Here is a 20,977-nt window from a genome sequence, read left to right as displayed (position 1 = left end):
CAAATCATGGCAGGAAAAACTTTTGTTCTGACTGTGCTCAGTATTCCACGTCAGAAGCAACTCACCACCAGCAGCTATTATGGGAAACTTGAGTACTATTTAAATCAATTTTTGTCAAGACTGCTAAAATACATTTTCCGGGTGACATCCCTTTTAAATCCTAGAAATGGTAAACACTACCTATAAAAAGACCAGGAAATAAATTCTCTCAACAAAGGTGGGAACTGCAGAATGCCTTGAAATAAAAATGTACAGATCAAGATTTTTCCCTTCTGTGACACTCACACTGGATGATCTTCACAGTGGGACCAAAGACGCACTAAATCATCTATAAAGAAAGATGATTCATTTTACTCACATCAAATTCAAAATACTTAATGTTGTGGAAATACAGGCCACAAGGGGAAGTTTTCATATAGTGTTTGGAGGAAGGATAATCTATCTCATGGCTCCTCTGGGGAATAATCCCAATCTATACACACAGAGAAAGCTTCTAATCAGCTTGCATTGCCCTGAAAAGACTGGATGAAATGGACATAGAAGTGAGACCATTCACCACAGGTATAACACTTGCTTAAATCCTTACTGCATGTACTGCCAGTGTAAACACAGCATTAATTACAGAAGCTTACCAAACTTCTATCCTCTGCATGGCTGCAGGAAGGAGAGGGGCTTTCCAAGCCACATCTTTTAGTTAAACTGGGTGTAAGCAAGGGATTTCTTCGTAGCAAATTCATCAATTTACTTTCTGCATCAGAGCAAAAGGAGGGCACATTCTGTAAGGGAGAACAGAGTTTGCAATGCAGTATATCTGGCTTTCAAACTATGTAAGGACTATCCAAACACTACATTTAAGACTTTCTTTTTTCATCATTATCCCACTGGAATTTTATTTTATAGCAAACCAACAACATAGAAGATTCCTTCACTTTCTGTCCATGGCAGATTCCCTATTGACAAGACCTTTTGCCACTCAGAGATTCTGTGGCACGTCCTAAAGACAATGCTGGATGAGTTTGGGGAAAAAAAAAAATCAAGACATTCAACCCCCCAGGAAAATTGCATTAACATCTTGCTCCATCTCCCAGAAAATTCCCCTCAAATTCAGCATTATGTGCATTACTTCTTTTAAAGGTTTGTCAATACTAACAGACTTTTTGGTGAAAGATGTAACACAGCAGTAACTAAAAGTAATCATCAAATTACACTTCTACAGGTTTACCTCTATCACACTTCTCAGTTCATTAACCTTCTCTTGAAGATAGCATTCCTTTGGACTGGCTGAGAATAAAGAAAGATCTCCAGCCAACAGCATGGGAATTTCTGATCTGAATTCAGACTGCCACTGAAGGTTGCTTGCAGAAATGAGTGAGCAGCGGACAACTACATCTTCAATAGCCAAGTGTCTGAGATCTGTCCAGATCTTTACTGCCACTAAATTATAGCTTTCATCAGACAAGTATACCACAGTAGTGAAACCTAAAAGCAGGAAAAAAGTCCAAATTAAACCTTTACATCTCTTTAAGTGATTTGGATCTACTAAAAAAAGTCACACACATCTTGAAAGAGCTACATGGGAGCCCATCTGCATGGTGACAGGTATCTCATACTTCTTTCATATTCTACACCAGCTCCCTACTGATTACAGAAAATAACTCAAAGTCTGTGTCTTTAAAAACAATACTCCTATAGAACTTTCCCTTTTTACCCAGAAGATCATCCACCTCTCCCTATCCATCAGCTCCAGTGCCTGAATTCCACTCATTCCATGACACTGTACACCAAAGAGGGAGTTCATGGTACATGCACGATGGTGTTTCTGCAGATGCTGAACACAGATGTGAGAACTCAGGCCCACCATTAATGGAAAAAAAAACCCCAACATTTAAATATAAGCTGCATTTGAGCTATGATCCTACGATCCTGCCTTACTGATTTCCTGAACTAATAAGCAGAGAGAGTTTTTCTTCAGAAATACAGATTTATCTGCCAGCATGTCACCATGATGGGGTGTATTAGGAGGTTTTCACAGGTCTGAGATGCAGGTGCAACACCAAGATAACTCTGACTTTTGAAATAAAGAATTCAGTGCTTATTCAATGGGAGGACATGAATGTGGTCCACAACGTACCTGTTCTGCTAACAGAAATTACAACTCCGACTAAATCCACTTCAGCACATGGTGGCTGAAAAGAAGGATCCAACAAAGTGGTGAATTCTAGAGCCTTTCTTGGAAAGAAAATCTGTACCAGCATTTCCTGTGATACCTGATGAAACACAAAGCTTCAGTATTTACCACACTTAGAGAGTGCGACACATTTTAATGATGCACCTTTACGCACTTAAAGCACTTACTGGTAGCTGTAGATACTGAGTTTTCTTGGTGGCTGTTAACTGGATGTTGGAGGAGTCTGCCCTGCCTCTGGACTGGGATGCTGACAGCTGGAAGATCCTGTAGCGAGCACCTTCCTTCAGCAAGGAACACACGTCAGGCAGCGGGCGCCAGATACTCAGTACTGCTCCTGACAACAGCACAGGAAGTTCAGTTAGCTGCTCAGTCATAATTTGAAGGCTTTTAAACAAAATAAATCTACAACACTCCCTCCTATCCAAAAGCCCTAAACCAAGAATCAAACTGGAAATATTAACATGTAAGCTAAAATACTGTTGGGAAACTCTTCAAATCTACCTATGCTGGCCAGTTACCACATTTAGCTGAAAGTTATTTATCATTTTTCAAGCACTGACCTTTATGTTTTTCTTGCTTTCTGTAGTCTACCACATGTAATCTCCATACTGCAGACACGTCCCTTTTGTAACAACCATTTTCTTCCTGTTCTGCTGACTCTAAAGCCTTCTTGAATTGTTCCTGCATCTCAGTTTGCTTTTTGTCATTCATCAGCTGCTTGTAAGCCTTCAAGGCTTTTAATTGGTCATCACTGAGATATCCCTGCAACCAAGAGAAGATGAACTCAGTATCTTTTTTATTAATCAAAAAACCACAAGATTTTTAGATAGCCTCTTTCTTGAGTGTTCATCTGTTAGAAGCAATTTATTTCCAGCTGATGCACTACTAGGACTGGAAATGAGGTATATTAAAACAACAGGAGGCAGCAGTGGTATTGCTGGTACTAAGCTGGTGCTCTCTGGTCTGTGCAGAGATTACACTACACACTGTTCTTACCTGACAATTAGTGAGAAGCCTGCTTGAGAGTGTGTAAGTAAGGTGAATATTTAATATAACAAGGCAGGCTTGCTTGTTTCATATGAAGGCATATTAGGAAAAATTTCTTGAAGATTAAAGGAAGAGTTGCACTTCTCCTCAGGCTGCTGTCAGTGAGCTGACACAGTGATTTACACTAAAATGCATCAAACCCATCACTTTACTGACCAAGCCTTCAAGACCCAGATTTCTGTACAAGCAGCTCCTGAGACGACATAGATACCATTTTGTCAAATATGACAGACTAGGATCCTCACTTGCAAAAGGCAAGGCATGTGTTTAATTTTTTAATAACTGGCAGGGACTAATCAACTTTATTAGTAAAGGCATAAACACTTAAAAGTTGTGATTTAACTGGAACAGGGAATGAAGACAACAAAGACAATATAATTATCCAAACAATTCAGAGAACAGCATGCAACAGTATGTGTATGAAACTCTAGATTGATGAGATGCATTAAGTTTTCATATATGCAAGACAAAGCAAAGTAATAAAATTACAAGCAGCATTAACTTTTAATTGTGCTATATCCTGGATTTTTATACCAAGAGAAAATTGCCATCTAAGATAATATTAATCAATTACAACAACCCTTCATTACATTTTTTTCAAATTTTTAAATATTAATTTATTTAGCAATAAGCATGCTGTAGAAAATATCAAAAGACAGCAAAACAAAAGAGTAATTTAATGGTCAATTTCAGCAGGAGTTATTAAATTTTAATTTACTCTAAAAGCTTTTCAAAATTAATCCAGTAGTATCTACAGTTACCTCCATATAACCAGGATCAGATGCATTCTGAATTGCTTCATAAAGTTCTGCACCATCTTGCAAATTATGGATTTGCTGTCTTGTGACAATCCGTGATCTTGGTGTTCTTCTACTGGTTCTCTCTGTTGAGAAAAAGCCTTTATGTGGAGTACAACCAATACACTTTAAAGTGAAGGAAGAAATAGTTATGTAAGAAGCACAGCAGAACTTAGGCCTTGTCGGAATAAAAATACGAAACACATGTATAGGAATTGATGTATATATGTATGTGTGTGTGTGTGTGTGTGTGTGTGTGTGTGTGTACATATCAGGAAAATATGAGCAGAAAAAAAAAGGTATTAATTTAAATACAACATAGATAGAATATTATACAAACTTTGTGATAGCCAGTATCAGTGGCTAGTATCACTTAGGAGAGCCTATTGATAGGCTGCCAAAAACCTTCATAGATACTTGACTACATTTTCTTTATGTCCGTCACTTGCTCTTCCTCTCATGCAGCAGAAAAGTCTTAAAGACACCAAGATGTGGGACAGCACAGGCCTGCACACAAAGCCTCCTCAGGACATCAGCTAAATGCCAAGTTAACTTACATTAAACTATTACCCTCTCCTTAGATAAGTCACTTTGCTGCCAGAATTTCAATGAATTCCTTCAGCACAGCAGACTCCTGTGTACACAAGTTTACCAAACATAAAACAACACATGAGGTGTCATAGCAATGACATTAAGAATTACAAGGCCATCTCTGATTTCAACTAAGAATTCCATGCTAGAACTACTGTTAGCAATCACTGGCAGAGAGAGGTGGACAGTGTCAGCCATTACAGAATTAGAATATATTGAAGTGGAAGGGACCTCTGGAGGTCATCTGGTCCAACCCCCCTGCTCAAGCAGGGGCACTCTACAGAAGGCTGTCCAGTGAGTTTTTTATTATCTCCAAGGACAGAGATTTCACAGCCTGTCCAGGCAACACTGTCAGTCAACCATCACAGTGAAAAAGTTTCCTGATGTCCAGAGGGAACTTCCTTTGTTCCAGTTTGTGCCCATTTGGCTCTGGACCTGTCAGTGGACACCACTGACCCAAGCCTAGCTGCATCTTCTCTGCACTGTCCTTTCAGGTATTTAAGTACATTGATCAGATGCCCCTGAGCCTTCTCCAAGCTCAATGGTCCCATCTCTCTCAGCTTTTCCTATGTCAGATGCTCCAATTCCTTAAACACATCCATGGCCCTTTGTTGTAGTATCTCCAGTGTTTCCATGTCTCTTTCGTAGTGAGGAGCCCAGAACTAGACACGGCATTCCACATGTGGCCTTACCAGTGCTACACAGAAGGGAAGGATCACCTTCTTAGACATTCTGGCAACAATCCTCAGCTTGTTCACCAGGACCCCCAGGGCTCTTTCTGCCAAGCTGCTTTCCAGATGGGTGGCCCCCAGCATGTATTGGTGCATGGCACTGCTCCTCCCCAGGTGCAAGATTTGCAAGTTGCTTTGTTGAACTTCATGAGGTTCTTGTCAGCCCATTTCTCCAGCTGCCAAAATCCCTCTGGATGGCAGCATAATCCTCTAGTGTATCCATCACTTGTCCTAATTTTCAGCATCAAACCTGCTGTAAGTACATCGGCCCATTTTCCAGATCATAAATGAATTTGTTAAAACAGGACTAGACCCAGTACTCATCCCTTGCATACACCACGAGTTACTGGCCTCCAAACAGGCTTTATGCCACTGATCCCCACTCTCTGGGTCCTACTGCTCAGACAGTTTTCAATCCACTTGCCTGCCTGCTCATCCAGCCCATCAGCTTCTCTCTGTGGATCCTAAGGGACACAGTGTCAAAAGCCTTTCTGACAATGCACTGATTTTGCCTCGACTGCCCAAGCCAGTTATTTCATCACAGAACTTCGTCAGGTTGGTCAAACATGACTTCCCCTGAGTGAATCTTTGCTGAATACTCCAAATCATATTTTCGTCCATTTTATGCCTGTTAACAGGTTCCAGGATTATTTGTCCCATCACCTTCTCAGGGATCAGGGTAAGGCTGACTTGGCCTGTAGTTTTCTGGGTGCTTCTTCCTATTTCTTCTGAAAACAGCAGACACATTTGCTTTCTTTCAGTCTCCAGGCACCTTTACCAATGAACTAATGATCATTCAAAGAAGATCAAAAGCAGCCCCACAGACACCAGTCAGCTCCTTCAGCACTTCTGAGTTAATCCCATCATCAGCTATGGACTTACAGATGTCCAGTTTGCCTGAGTGTTCTCTAACTTGATCCTCTTCCACCAAGGGTATGTCTTCCTTGCTCCAGAATTTCCCCTGGTCTCTGTGGCCTGGGATTGCCAACCAAGGGCCTTCAGTAACTCAGCATTCTCCATGGCCTGTGTCACCAGAGTCCCTGTCCCACTGAGCAGCTCCACTGACCTCAGTATCTGCACAGTCATGCAATTATTCATGAGGAAAGATGCTCAGTCTTGGTGTCCAGGTCTACTGAGATACATCCTAGCAGTGCTCACCTGTGGGTGAAATCTTACAGTGTCACATCCCTGAAGGGAATGAAGTTATGAATTCTACAATTTTGTAGCATTTCCCTGAGAATCACCTCAAGGATAATTTTTTAATGGCCTGCCTATAAATATGTTCAAAAGGTGTTTCCTAGATGGCTGCAAAGCCTTGCAAATAAGCACAGAACTATTTTATACCAAAAGGTCTTGCCACACAGGAAGCAAAAGCCTCAAATAACATAAAACAAAACCAACAACAACAAACAACCCAAAATCCCATCTCTGCTTCTCTATCACCAGAGAAGATTTTTGACAATTTCTTTTGACTTTTCTGAAAACATCAAAATATTTTCCTGTTCTTTATAGATGTTCTGAAAGAATGAAAGCTTTACCTTCATGCTTTTCATATTCTGCTTGGATTTTTGCAAACAGAGCTTCCAGTTTCTTTTGCTGATCCTCTGCGTGCTTGGCAGCTTCCCTTTCTTCAGCTCGGCTGTTACGAAAAACGTAGGAACCAGCCAACGTCTTTTCCATCCACTGAAATAAAAAGATTAAAACTAAACCCAGACTTCCAAAAAGTATTTTTGACATTATCTAGGCTCCTCTTTCATATTCATTGTTAAGCAAAAAATGCTTTAAAAATGAACAGGCAGCAGACCTTAAGGTCTTCCAGTATAACAGATAAAAGGCAAAACCCCACAGCACTGGTTGGTAACTTGTCAAAAACAGGCAGAATGAGCAGTATCCAAAATGATGATGATTTAACAGCTGAAGAAAACATAGCTTCAAGTAGTGCTTATCAGTGTTGTAATTTAGATGATGAATGGATCCCATTGGTAGATACACTAAGATGCAAACCATCAAAATCAATGCTGAAAAATACACCAGACTGCATTCTACCCAACTTGCCCCAGCCTGTCCACATCAGCTGTGCTGTCTGTTTTAACAGAGTGTAACCCTGGGCTACCCGCTGTAAAAGAACGATGATGTAGTTCTTCAGAACTATAGAATCAGAACTCCAGAATCTCCCACCCTCTCCCAAGTGATGCTCCTAAACCTTTTCTGCTGAGATGGTTCCATAGGACTAGGGCCTTGTCCACAACTTTGCCAGAAATGGCGTGCCTGATTTCAAGAGGCCAGTGAGCTAAACAAGGAGATCCACAGCTGGTGAAAGCGGCCCCTTTCCTTCCATTCGCATTTTCTGCACAGTTCTGTCTTCTCCCTTGCACTGCCTCTAGCACACATCTGACCTCAGCAGACTGCATCAGTTTGGTAATTCAATAGACAGCAGTTCATTGTGTGTTTTTAATATTATTATTAGTTACTTTTTCCTAGTTTAATGAAATAAGCTACCTAAGTAACAGGACCAGCTGAGCTCCAGGTTTAGAACAGAGAAGCAGCAGGAGTGTATAGTGAAAGCAAGACAGGGAAAGGTTGCAGGACCAATACTTATGAGGCAGGGAATTGCTGAAATAGGCTCTGCCTACCTCATTAATTGTACACCATGTATTTCCTGGATTACTCACAGATTGACACCTTTAATTAAGGCTACTGTGATTCCTACACTCTTGACTCTTAAGGTAAAAGGAGACAGACAGCCCAAATCTTCCCACAATTTCGTTATGTTTGAGGCAAGAGTCTGAGTCTCAAGAGCAAGTGTCTCAGAAAAAAGTAGATCAATCTCTTGAAATAGCCAGATACGAAGAAGCACTTTCCTCCCCAGCCTGGAAACCATTTACTGTGATGCAGTTACAGATTACAGTTCCCTTTCTGAGACCTAAATAAAGGTTTGTTCTACCAGACAGCCCACATAATAAGTGCTGCAATTTCCTCCATTAAAGTAATGATCTAAATAGCAAAGTAATGATCCAAACCAAATGTTGCTAGTACCTTTGCAGAATTCACTCCACATACACCAACAATAAAATAATACCTTAGAAAGAAGGCCATAAAAAAAGAATCCTAGATAAACATGCCAAGTATAACCTGCTCTGAGGAAAGCTAATAAAATATGAAAGTTGTGTCATGGTGAAACTGCTTACATTAAAAAGACTGATTACTAACAGAAATATTGGTTTTTTTTGTGTCTGGTATTGTTATAAAACCAAGTAGTTGCAGTGAAGTCTGACTGCAGTATTTAAAATGTCTGGATATCAAGTGGTATTTAAAAGATCTTAAATCTATTTTACACCATAATTACACACTGTATTTTCAGTAATATTGAACTTAGACAATACAGTCAGCTATATGTAAGGAAAAGTAATCCTACAAATGCTTAGAAATATGTAACTTTTTGTTAATATGCTTATAATAAAACAAGTGCAGTACTTTTTAGAGTACAGAACTGAAATTCAATTATTTCTGGCTTTTTGAAGCTCAAAGCAAAGTCAACCAAATGATACTGAACACAAAATCAAATTCTTCTTATAGCAGTATACTCCAGTCCTGAAATACTAAATACATGCAGAATGAAAGAACCACTCCTCATTATTTTACACATAATGGCATCTTAAAAAGAAAAAAATAGCTTTCTATATTGTGTCTGATTTGAGGAATGATATAGAAAATATTAATATAATTGAGATCTCATAGAACCCTGTTACATTCATAAAATACTTACACCATACCTGAATAGGGTAAGTTCTTTGAATAACCACATCAATACACCCCACTGCACCGCCCTCACTGTAAAGCGATGACAAAGGCACAGGGAAAGGTCTGGGATCCCGATGAAATCCTAGTTTTGTGTGCCATCGCACACAGCGAGTGCTGTTTGCTGAGATCTGAGCAAGAGAGATGGTGAATGAGAAACTGTCACTGCTAAGTCAAAGTTATATCCAACTTATTTTATCTGCAGGAGTATCTACATATCTATTTTTACACCGACTTCACTAAGAATATATCACTTTTGCACCTGAGCAGATCACATTTTAATTCCTTTCACACTGAAGAATGTATTTTCAACAGAATCTAAAAATCTGAAAAGTTAAAATTCTCTGGGAAATGAGAATCTATGAGACAAACCATTGCTTTGTACCAGAGTAGCAATTTCAGAATTATGCTGAAACTTCACCCTCTTTAAAGTTAAAGCTCTTTAACTAACCTCAAATGAGCCAAGGCCTTCCCCCACCAGTTCACCCTCTCATTGGTTCCTCCACTCCCCCCATTCTTCCTCCAACTTCCATATTGTCTGAGATGGATAAATACTTTTTTGCAACTTGGTGTTTAACCAAAGTAAGCAGCTGGAACTGCCAAAATACATAGCAAAACTTGGCAGAATTTTATACTACAAACTTCTCTTCCAATGTATTGAATAGCATCCTTGTGTCATGTCTTACAAATCTGGTTATTAAACTCCAGCAAAGCTCCATCTGTTTGTAAAACCCCAATAACTTTTTATGTTTACAAAATATGGCTCAACTAAGTAGCATTTATCACATCTCTCAGTCACATCCAATCAAGCTGAACTAATATTTAATTTACCTTTAACATAAGGGAATCTGGGGCATCCAGTGGTGTACATCCATTTTGAGGACCAACAAGTTCTGCTCCATGCACTATGATCTTCTGACCAACAGTCAGCCTTCTTCTATCTAAGAAAGCTTTGAGAGGTGGATCCAGAAGAGCTCTGATCCCATACCAGCCATCAGTGACTTCAATTAAAGCTGCTGCTTTTTTACTTTCCATGTTCTTATTGCTACTGCTAGGAGATACAACTGTGTTCAGCGATATGATTTTGGAAATGCACAGTACAAGTGTTTTACCTGCTGCATCATCTCTTTCCATTATTTTTTTGATTGCTGATCGTTTACTTTTATCAACTTCCAAATCATACCTACAAAAAAGAACTGGTTCTTAGTTACAGCAAACAAAATCCATCACATTGTTTTTCTTTAAACACAATTGCAGAAAACTGTTGGTTACTCAAACTACATGATTAAGCACCACTGTAGCAAAGCAAATGTTTTCTACATTTTTCAGGTAACACACACACTACGCTTTTAATACTGCTGTGTGTAAATTTAACAATACAAGCATTCTGCTAAGTAGAGAATGCAAGGTAGATGTGCTTATTTTGTAATACTGACAAACAGGAAAGCAGACAGTAACAAAAATTAGAGCTCTCAATATATTGCTATACACATACCTGTACTTCAACTGCAACAGGACCATTTCTGGTGTCAAACATCTGTTAGCAAATTCATGTGGGAAAGACACTTCCATGGCTGCCAATTTCCATACAATCCATCTGTAGTGATTGTAAACCCAGGCCTCTGTGATTAGGTTGGGATCCACACCAGGAGTGTCACAGAGGGCTCTGCAGATAAATCGTTAATAAATTAACCTGAAATCCACTGTAAATTTTAACTTCCCTATTACTTAGACTATTTACACCTTTGAAGAATTTCTAGAAATTTTCCAAATTGACTTTGCTTTCTTTAATGGTCACCGAGGATCAATCATGAGCAACATTAATCTACATAGCAAATTTACAATCCCAGAATACCTTTATTTATAGCAAGAGAGGTGTACTAAAAATGCATAGTAAAAAACAGGAATCAGAGGCTTTAAAACACCACTGTGTTGGCTTTATTCTAGGAGACAAGAGAACTGCTATCTAATAAATAGCATAGCTGTCCCAAGTTCATAAGCAACAGTACCTGTAAAACTCCTTTTTCCCAGCTTTTCCCTCATCTGTTGGTATTAGCCATCCTCCATCAGCAAGCTGCATTCCATTTCCAGCTAACAAATACTCCTTACTGAAAAAGTCTTTGATGAGAAACTGGAAAGATTCTGCATTTGTGCTGTTAACTTGTACGCACTGTTTTGAAACACCATATGTGTACAGCTGAAAAAAATCAGATGGAAAAGACAAAATAATGACAATATAGTAAGAATTCAACAGAGAGTTTAAATATCCAGTCTTATAAATTCAGATCAAATATTTCTTTAAGGTTGAGACAGCTTTTGTCTGACCTTGCCATTTCATATGTAAACCACGGAGAATGGAGGATTCCCAACAACTGTTTTAGCAGAACAGCATCACAGTATATTTTGAAAATGTTTAAAAAAATTCAATAGGTTTTGTGCTTTCATAGTACCAAAAGCAAGAGCATTTTCATATAGATTTACCTAAGCTTAAATTTTAGCTGTTCTTTTAAACAAGCTCTTCAAATGCATTTTAACTGGTGGATTTTTTTTCCTGTTTGATTATAACACTAGAGATTTATGACCTTTATTATTTGGAATAATCCTAAAACCTGGATATATGCTACTTAAGTACTGTAGCAACTGGTGTAACAGCTACTGTAAACACTTACCTAAAAACTGAAGAATGTATCTATTCAAAAGCTACTGAGTTTTTATTTGCTAGTCTTGAGAAACAGACACAAGACAGAAAATAGAAAGATATCAATATACCTCTTCTGTAGAATAAAAGCTAGGAGATTTCTCTTCTACTGCAGTTTTCAGAGGGATTCTACTGCTTGCAGATGTTTTAATGACATAAAGAGTGCCTGGCTGGGAACGAATATTTTGCCTACATTTCTTTTTGATTCTCATTTCCTGCAGATCTCTGGCACAGCGGAGATTTGTCACCATCCTGGCCATAGCTGCAAATCAAAAAAAACCCCAAAACATCAAAACCTTTTAAAAGCATTATCAAGTAAAGATACACAGTCACACTGTAGCAGATTCAGAGCAGCATTTTTTCTACGCCACTCTGCAGATTTTTAGAAACTGCAAGTCTAAATATTAGAAGCTTAATACATTTAGAAAGCAGTGATTACTGAAAGCATTTGAATATTTATATAAAACAAATTACATATCCATATTAATTTTACATAAGTCCCTGAACTAAACTTCCATCCACATACTTTTCTCATAGGAAGATGGAACTCAGTCTTCATAAAAAACTCCAACTGGAATGAAATTAGTTGATAAGTACAGAATCCATAATCCTGAAATTTTGGCCTGTTACTGCAGGATCTAATTCTGCAAATGTTCACATACCTGTTCAAATACATACAAGTCCTTCTGAAAAAAAATCCAGATTATTTGACTGTAAATTATGGAAGTAACCAGAAGAACCAGAGCATTCAAGAGAGCGTAGAAGGCATAAGCCCACATTCTTAAGTGGAACAGTTGAGCATTCAAAGTCTGCCTCTTTGAAAATGGCATAATCAACCATTTATATGGCTAAGTCTACATTTTAATTAGAGGACAGAAGGAAAACAAGGGTCTGTAAAAGTGAATGAAGTATAGCAAGGCTAATCTAAGGTTCCTAGATTATTTTATCTATGAGATATATAAGAAAAATCTAGTATCAAATGAAACATAAGTTATCTTGTTTCTAAACACTGCGTGAAATATTTTCCTTCTTCTCAATTCACTTTGGAGTCTGCAAATCATGCAAAAACCCATTAAAAATCAGCTCTGATAGTTAGTATTCACAATAGTTAAGTGAGTAAAATCTAAAATACCTAAATTGCCATTTTCTAGGTCAGTGTCTGCTGCATGCTCGATACAAGGCTGCGGATCTTGAGGGTCAGCAGTACTTTGTTCAGTTCTGCTCTGATTTAATTCCATCTCTTTGGCCATATTTTTGCTGATGGGTGAGTCACATCTGTTGCTGCTGCTGCCTTGTTCGCATGTAGAAAATGTCAGCTTGGTTTTGAAGGGTGGAATAAAAGTTTTAGCAGCTTTGCCAGATTTGTACAAACTTCTCGTTTCTTCACTCTCTTTTGCTAAGGCCTTACAGGGAGTGGAAACCGCTGCAGCACTGTCTGAAGAGTGCCTGAGAGCACAGTGCTGAAAAATGGCAGGTTTAGATTGGAATCCTCTGAAGTCTTGATCTGGCAGGGTAAGGGTAGGATTCTTGACTTCTTGCCGTTCTTCAGTTGACCTACAGAAATGAAAACATCTAAGTATACAGGTTGCATCTTCCTGACAAAAATCTTTGTCAGAAATTTTGTATTCTTAATTTAGTAATACAAATTTCAATTCTGTATCAATAAAGAGACAAAATACCAGTCTTTGGTATTTAAAAAACAGCATACTTAACTTCTACCTATTGAGAAAAGACACAGTGTAATAGGGTATAGTTTATTTAGCATCTCACTGGTCTACAGCAGGAGCATGTTATCTGGTAACTTAATATTTATTTTGTCATAAAATGATTAGCTGTTTATAAAGTTGCATATAAATTATTACTGTATATTTTTAGACAGTTACAAAGAAGAACTCTAGAATTTCTCACCCAAAAGGCTGACAAGTTATAGGTTTTAAAGGCACATGGTACATAAATTTTCTTCTGTCTTTGAAAATGCCTGTAATATAATTAGAAAAAAAAATGTTTGAAATGGTACATTACACAGATAGAAATCTGCAGCACATGCTTTATCTATATTAATGAAAATTAATAGAATTAATTAATTAATAGAAAACTCTTCAGAGTGGATTTAAACAGCTTTATTATTTCCTCCCCCTAAAAATGTTTTTTTAAACATCTTCCCAGAGAGATCTAAGGGATAAGTGCTCACAATGCTGAGCTCTCAAGAGTTTGTGTCTGTGAGCCAGCAAGGTATTTTCAGGCTCCTGAAAGGGAAGTGTTTATCATATTAACTCCAAGTAGGCTCACCATTCCATTTAGAACTCTTTCAGCAACTTTTATTCTTTTATTTGACATTACCACAAAAAAAAGGCACATTTGCACAAACTCCTCCTTCCATTATTGAAGGACATGCTTATCTTGGAATTATCAACGTAACTATATCGTATCTGCCTGGAATGTAAACCCACTTGTGCTATGCCCTTAGGCTGCAAAGAGGAAGTTTCATATGAGAAGTAATTAGTAAGTAGCAACACAAAGTAAATCAATAAAATATTTTCTGTAGATTAATCAATAAAATGCATTCTTCCTATTGAGACTAGAATTTGTGAGATTTAGGATTGTGAGAGAGAAGGTAAATTCCTCCTGAACTAGAAATTAAACCAGAGTTCTTGCAGAAGGAATATATTTAGAGTCTATGCAATAAGGCATCATTAATCACGTGATTTCAAGTCTGCAGAGACATTACCACAGCAGCGTTCCTGAATTTCCATGACTACACTGATAAATGCAGTAGTTAAGCAAACTTATTATATGTTAGGTTACTGGAAATTGAAGAATTCTCAAGATAACAGCTGACACTGGATTACTGCTTAGAACACAAGATAACTAAAATTACCATCAGGGGTGCTTTTTGAAGCTTTCAAAGACCTGGGGGAATTCTTTGTTCTGTTAAATTCAAGCAGAAGCTGCCTCTTAATTGGAGGTTCACCTAGAATAAAAACACAGAGTTTTAAAAATGATATTCCTTTCAAGTTCAGTTTCTAATCAATTGGGATAACATAACTGCAATTTCTAAATAAAACACTGAAGTCAGAGCTAGCAGAATTAGCAAGTTTTCAGGTCTTCATCTCCTCTTCCACAAGGAGTTTACAGCTAGCCCAGGTCCCTGAACTGGTCTGGGTGTCTGCGCAAGCACCAAGTACCAACACTTCAGCCCTAGACAGATCACTTTCAGAAAGCAAGAAACTGGTCTTAGACCATCAACTATTTTTCGTATCAGACTAGCAATCTTGATACAAGCAAAACATTGTCCTCACCTACAATGCACAAAAAAAGTGAAAATGAAAATACTGCTACTCATTTTTCAATGAAAAAACACTAGATATATACAAAGAGGAAAAAAAAGTCTGATCAGCATGAATAGGAGCAGCAGCTTTCTTCTGTAAGCTTACAGTAAAACAGCAAACCTGTACACCTTCAAAATCACTAGTCACAAATTTAGCTTCTACTGTGCATATTTAAGCCTGGGAAGGGTGGATGAACCACCCTGCAGCAAGAAGAGTTTTTGTCACTGACGCCTAGAGAAAGAACCTGAATGTTTCTGTGAGCTAAAAATCAACGTGACATGCAAAAAAACCCCTAAAACCTAAACCAACCCACTGTGAAGAAATATGGAGTTGAACATACATAAAATAAAACACCTACCAAGTGAATTGTTTTCTTCAAAGTGCCTCTTCCCAAAGGTCTTATTTTGGAAGTTTTTATCTGGTCTGCCTCTGAAGGTCTGTGCAGCATTAGTTTGTACTCCAGAACTGGAAAAACTGTCTTCCATAAAAGCTCTTGCACTTTCTACAGCCTCTACTTCCAAGTAATTTTTTGGGCTTTGTAGAAGATTAGTACTAATTTCTGCTTTAGCAGTAGCATTGCATGGAATTGCTTCAGACTCTGGTTTTGAACATAGATTCAGCTGCCCTTTTCCAAAAGACTCAGTTTTCTCTTGCTGAAAGTTATTTTTAAATGATGCTAACTGCTTGTTTTTCAGATTGTATGGTGTGTGCTGAGGCATTTTGACATGGTGAGCGCTTGGAAAATACTTTATTTCCTGAGAGCAGATGCTTTTAAAGTCAGAGTCTTGACTGCAGCTTTTTTCAGTTTTGAATTCTGAGATCACTTTATCTGTTAAACATTTTACACGTTGACCACTGTCTTTAATTGAACTAAGTTGATCTGTAGTACAAAGCCCACTACTCAAAAAGCAATCAGATTCTTCTAAAATTGCCTTTGCTTTTTGATAGGCATCTTCAGAAATTTTTACTTGCTTTCCACTAGCAGTGCTGAAGCCAAAAGCAGAATCTGAGATCAATTGAGGGCTGGTATTTTCTTCCCCTTTTGATGACACTACCTGGACTTTCCTAGGAAGTACTTCAGTGTGCACTTTAGACTTTTCAACATCCTCCTCAACTAAAAATGCTTCTTGTACATGTGGTGAATGATTACCTTCCATTTCAGAAAAGAGCTGTTTAGCTTTCCTGAGTGACTCTTCTGAAAGCTGTACAGGCTTGCCACTTGCTGTACTAAAAAATCCAAAATTGCTTGTAGAAGCATCTGATGGCTTCATCTGCTTATCTGGAACAAAGTGCCCTAAGAGCTTAATATTCTGCTCAAAGGATTGCTTCTGAGAATTAGAAGCAGACTTTGCATCTGCAGATGTGCTTCTTTCTAGGTGACTCTCTTCATCAGTACTTGCATTTACTTCAACAAAATGGGATGCGGCTGAATTAACCTTTTCACTTTTTGTATCATTAAAAAATACAGTTGAATTAGGACACTCAGCATGAAGGACTACAGATGAATTTCTACCAATTTCTGTTTGATTCCATCTTGAGTTAGGCTCAATTTCATGTTCTACAGCCTCACTACAGTCTTGAAACATTTGTCTGACACTTGCTAATGCATTTTCTGAAACAGACACAGCTTTCCCTTTTGCCGTGCTAAACACAGTTTGTTTCAGATCACCCCTTTGCTTTTCAACCTTCAGTGTTGTTTCTTCTAGCCTGTTAAAATTAGTTTCCTCTTCAAAAAGACTGACTAGTGACTGGTTTAGGCAAGCACTGGCTATGGTGTCTGTGAAGCAATTTTCATCAGCAGCAGGCTTATTTAAATGTTCTAAGTCGAATTCCTTACTGTCACCATTCATGTAAGAGCAGCTACTTTTTGAATCTAAAAGGAGTGATTGATCAGCTTTATTGTTGCTCTCATCAACAAATAAAGTATTTTTTGTATCTCTAGGCACACAGTTGTCTTCAAGGTCACGTGGTACCTTTATTAAATGCAGAGATGCAGTAGAGTTCACAGGAAAATCATCTGTGTTTCCCAAATCATCTCTCTTTCTTGGTGAGTAGTCCAACTTTTTCTCTGCAAGAAATTTTCCATCTTCAGACAAATGAGTTATACTTAAAGCATCACTCTTCTGTCCTTTAAGGGATTTCAATTCTGACTTTCCAGGTCTGACATCAGCTTTCTTATGCATATGTGAAGTTACCAAAATCCCTTCACAAGCTTCACCTACATCAACCAATGCATCTACTTTAGCAGGATCAAGAACTGCAGCCTCTATAATAGGACTGCTCTCTACTGCCTGATTAAACTGATCTCCCAGCTCTTCAGCAAAAAGCTTTTCATTGAGTTTTTCTGAGTCACACTGAGCAATGTTTTCAATACATAAATCGCAGTCTTTAACACAGTTCTTGCCACATTTCCTTTCCTTGATGAGATTCTCAAAATTGTCATCATGTTCCTTTCCTACATCAACATCTGCAAAAAACTGTTCTGCTTTAGCCAAAAATCCATCAGCAATTGCTATTTTCTTGCCACTAGCAGTATGAAAACCAGTCAGATAACTCCCTTCCACTTCATTTTTCCCCATGTTTACCTCTTGTTCAAGAGGTATTTGATAATGATGGTAAGAACCTATTTTTATTCTGCTTTCATTCACTAGCAGGTCCTTATCATGAGTGGTGTCTTCTGCCATATTTTTACAATTTGTTTTTTCTTTATCAGAGTTCTCCAAAACATTTACATCTCCTTCTCCACACTGTACACTGAACAAGGGCAGAGAATGATCCAAAGCTGCATCAGGAATGGATATATCACCACCAGGAGTCTGAACTTTTGGCGACAAACATTCATCTTCCTTTCTGTCTTCTCCTTTCTGCTTAGGAGACTGATTTTCCATTTCGTATGACGTATTTAAACTGTGTTCTTCTGCAGTCACAACAGCATCTTCTAGACATGTTACACCTAATGAGTGATCTTGCAAATTGCCTTCATCGTCTCCTTGATTTAAAATTTGTTTGGAAGTTTTATAATTCTGCTTATGATTTTTAGTGGATAATAGGCTGTTGATATTGTTAATACTACTGAAGCTAACATTTTCAGTATTATTTGCTGATATTTTTGCTTTGTTTTCCATATTTTCCTTGAATGCTGTACTAGTATCTTCCTCATTTTTATTCTGTGCATGGTAGGAAACAGAACCTGTGTGGGAAACAGCATTATTGCTTTTGAAATATGAAACACAAACAGTTTTTTCTTTGCCTTCTTTTGTCAGGCATCTGGAAAAATTACTGTTAGGAGATATAGATCCTTTTGAATTGTGACATCTAGTACCAGTTTCAGAAGATTTGAACAAATAGTTATCATCATCCAAGTCTCTGAAGAGCTCTGCAGACCTACTCAAAGCTGCTTTTGAAATATTTATTTTTTTACCTCCAGCTGAAGTAAAGCCTATGAAATTAGAAAAGCTGTCCTGCTTAGCTATGGGAAAGCTCTGATCAGATCTTCTACTTTCATTTATGTCTAAGTTAGTAAAAGTAACCTTTTTATCATTTTCGTGGAAAACCACTGCATTTTCTTTTTCATTTTTCATAAATTCAGTGTCTTCATTTGTGTCTTCCTGAGTATAATACTTGTCATTTTTTACTTGATTTTCCGATTTTAAAGTGCTACAAACCCCCACATCTTTCCTTGTTTCAGAAGTATTTTCTACATTCTTTGTTCCATTTGTTTCTACAGTTCCTAATTGTTGCAAGCCATGACTCTGTATTGTGTTACTTAGCTTTCTAAACTGTGTAAATTCAAACTGACTACCTGTTTCTTCCAAGATACTGGAAAGTTCAGCAATTTCAGCTTCTTGGCTGGCTGTCAAGGCTTGATTTGCTTCTTGCAAGGCTTGTGGAGTTCTAGGAAAGCTTTTACAAAAGCCAACTTTATGTGGAGTAAACTGTGTATGCCTGGGCTCAAGAAAACTTGCCTGCAAATCTGAAGAATCAGATAAATTACTGCCCAGCTTGCTTTCTGAATCTGAGAATAACATATTTTCCTTTTTAACTTGATGTGAAAAGTTTCTGACTCTTTCCATGGGAGAAGCTTCAAAGCATTCATTTTCAATATCCTTGAACAGCATTCTGCCTTTAGCTATACTGGATTCAGAGAATTTAATCTGCTTATTAGAAGCAGTCTGAAAGCCACTGAAGCCTAGATTCAAACTGCACGCATTAAGAGTCAGTGATGATTCCCCTTTACACTTTAGCTTCTTGTTTGGCATGTTGCAGGAATACATAGGCACTATTTGTTTATCTTCTGCAGAAATTACTTCATTTAAAGAATTATTATCTACACAATCTAATAATTCTTTAGAAACGTCTACAGCTACCTTCCTGAATGCAGCTGCTTGAGGGCTTTTGCTGTTTTCAGCTGGCTTTGGGTCTTCATTGTTGGCTACATCCTCTGAAAAGGCAGCTGCATCTGTTTTCTCCCCTTGTTTTAATACAGTACTGTCATTTTCTGAGCAGTTTATTCCCAAGGGTCTGTGTACTTCTCTACAGTCAACTCCTGACCTCTGGTCTGTAGAATGCTTTTTACTGGGTGATAATTTATTGCAATAGTCACTACTGACTCCAGTTATGCCAAAGTTGATCTGACACAATGTATTATGGGAACTGCTGTTTGTCACAGATGTAGAGTCACCATGAATATCGACCAAGAGTTCCTTGTCCCTAGGAGAAGACCCAAGCTCTTTCAGGCTCTGAGGTACAGCAGCTCCATTGTTCACCTTAGCACTCATGTCCTTATCTTCTTCACCTTTCCCTAAAGTGCAGCTTTTAAGAAGAAATCTGGAACGTTTTCTTGCCATTAGGCATGCTGAAGTCAGAACTTTACGTTTTATATTTGAAAGAATCTCACTATTTGAAGAATTTTTTGTGTCTTCTTCCAGTGTATTAGATACTTCTACGCATTTTATTGATACAGCAGGTTGATCCTCTATTGCATTTTCCCCCAAGTCTCTCAGGTCTTGTTGTTTCAGCCTATCACTGAAGGAATTATCAGATGAGTTATCCATTATGTCCATTTTTAAAGTAGAATTGCTGGAGTTTTTTGTCCTTGTATTTGATTCCAAATGCTTCCTCTCAGCAGGAAGAAAGTGGTCTACAACACAAGATATTACAGAGAAAAATTTCAATAAATTTATTCAAACACATGTAGATTCAGATTTTCATAAAATTCTGGCTGATTAGATTATTTCTACACAAGCTTAACAGCAGAAGCCAAAGTTTTTGTTTGAAAGCCAAATCACTTTTGTTTTCAAATGCAAACGCCTTGACAAGGCCGGAGGTCTGTTTAACCTAATTATATTCTAACAGCCAGAAACAAGAGATTTGGCTGCAGTTAGTGCTACCAGGTAAAAAACAATGAATAAATTTTTAGTTGTAATGAAATTTCAAAAGATGGACTTCAACTCCTTGTGTCTCAACATAGGGATTTGTTTTTAATTTAAAATACTTCAACTCCTAATATAAAGTAATTCTTCTAGGAACAACAACAGCTTCTGAAAAACAGAAGCATGTGCTTGCTTTCATTATATTGTTTTTGAAAATATTCTGTGCTTTTGGAAGAAACGGATGTACAGTCTTAAAGCACCTAATTCTAGAAAAATAACTATACAACTTTAACATTCTTTATGATCGCTTAGAAGTTACTAACCCAGACAAAATGGCCCTTGACACTATGGATGTAAAAGCAGCATTGAGAAAGATAACTAAGCTTGTCAATTACAATAATGGCTCAGGGTGGAAGTGCCTATTCC

At 37.8% G+C, this 20,977-nt stretch overlaps 1 protein-coding gene across 3 annotated transcripts in view; it reads right to left on the bottom strand.

Moving 5' to 3' along the window:
* BRCA2 (BRCA2 DNA repair associated) overlaps nucleotides 1–20,977 on the bottom strand; it is a 36,130-nt gene that overhangs the window by 2,645 nt on the left and 12,508 nt on the right. For all 3 annotated transcript variants that reach the window (XM_038127554.1, XM_038127565.1, XM_038127570.1), the window contains 16 exons: nucleotides 15,538–20,319; nucleotides 14,729–14,821; nucleotides 13,759–13,828; nucleotides 12,983–13,404; nucleotides 11,922–12,112; nucleotides 11,162–11,349; nucleotides 10,648–10,818; nucleotides 9,984–10,335; nucleotides 9,128–9,283; nucleotides 6,893–7,037; nucleotides 3,997–4,118; nucleotides 2,749–2,950; nucleotides 2,356–2,522; nucleotides 2,132–2,267; nucleotides 1,223–1,479; nucleotides 633–776 (listed from right to left, as the gene is read on the bottom strand). In XM_038127554.1, the coding sequence (XP_037983482.1) occupies nucleotides 633–776; nucleotides 1,223–1,479; nucleotides 2,132–2,267; nucleotides 2,356–2,522; nucleotides 2,749–2,950; nucleotides 3,997–4,118; nucleotides 6,893–7,037; nucleotides 9,128–9,283; nucleotides 9,984–10,335; nucleotides 10,648–10,818; nucleotides 11,162–11,349; nucleotides 11,922–12,112; nucleotides 12,983–13,404; nucleotides 13,759–13,828; nucleotides 14,729–14,821; nucleotides 15,538–20,319 (7,598 nt within the window). The remainder of the gene's footprint in view (nucleotides 1–632; nucleotides 777–1,222; nucleotides 1,480–2,131; nucleotides 2,268–2,355; nucleotides 2,523–2,748; nucleotides 2,951–3,996; nucleotides 4,119–6,892; nucleotides 7,038–9,127; nucleotides 9,284–9,983; nucleotides 10,336–10,647; nucleotides 10,819–11,161; nucleotides 11,350–11,921; nucleotides 12,113–12,982; nucleotides 13,405–13,758; nucleotides 13,829–14,728; nucleotides 14,822–15,537; nucleotides 20,320–20,977) is intronic.

This window comes from Motacilla alba, chromosome 1 (genome assembly GCF_015832195.1).
Source record: "Motacilla alba alba isolate MOTALB_02 chromosome 1, Motacilla_alba_V1.0_pri, whole genome shotgun sequence".
Taxonomy (NCBI): Eukaryota; Metazoa; Chordata; class Aves; order Passeriformes; family Motacillidae; genus Motacilla; species Motacilla alba.
This window is presented reverse-complemented; position numbering and strand designations above follow the sequence as displayed.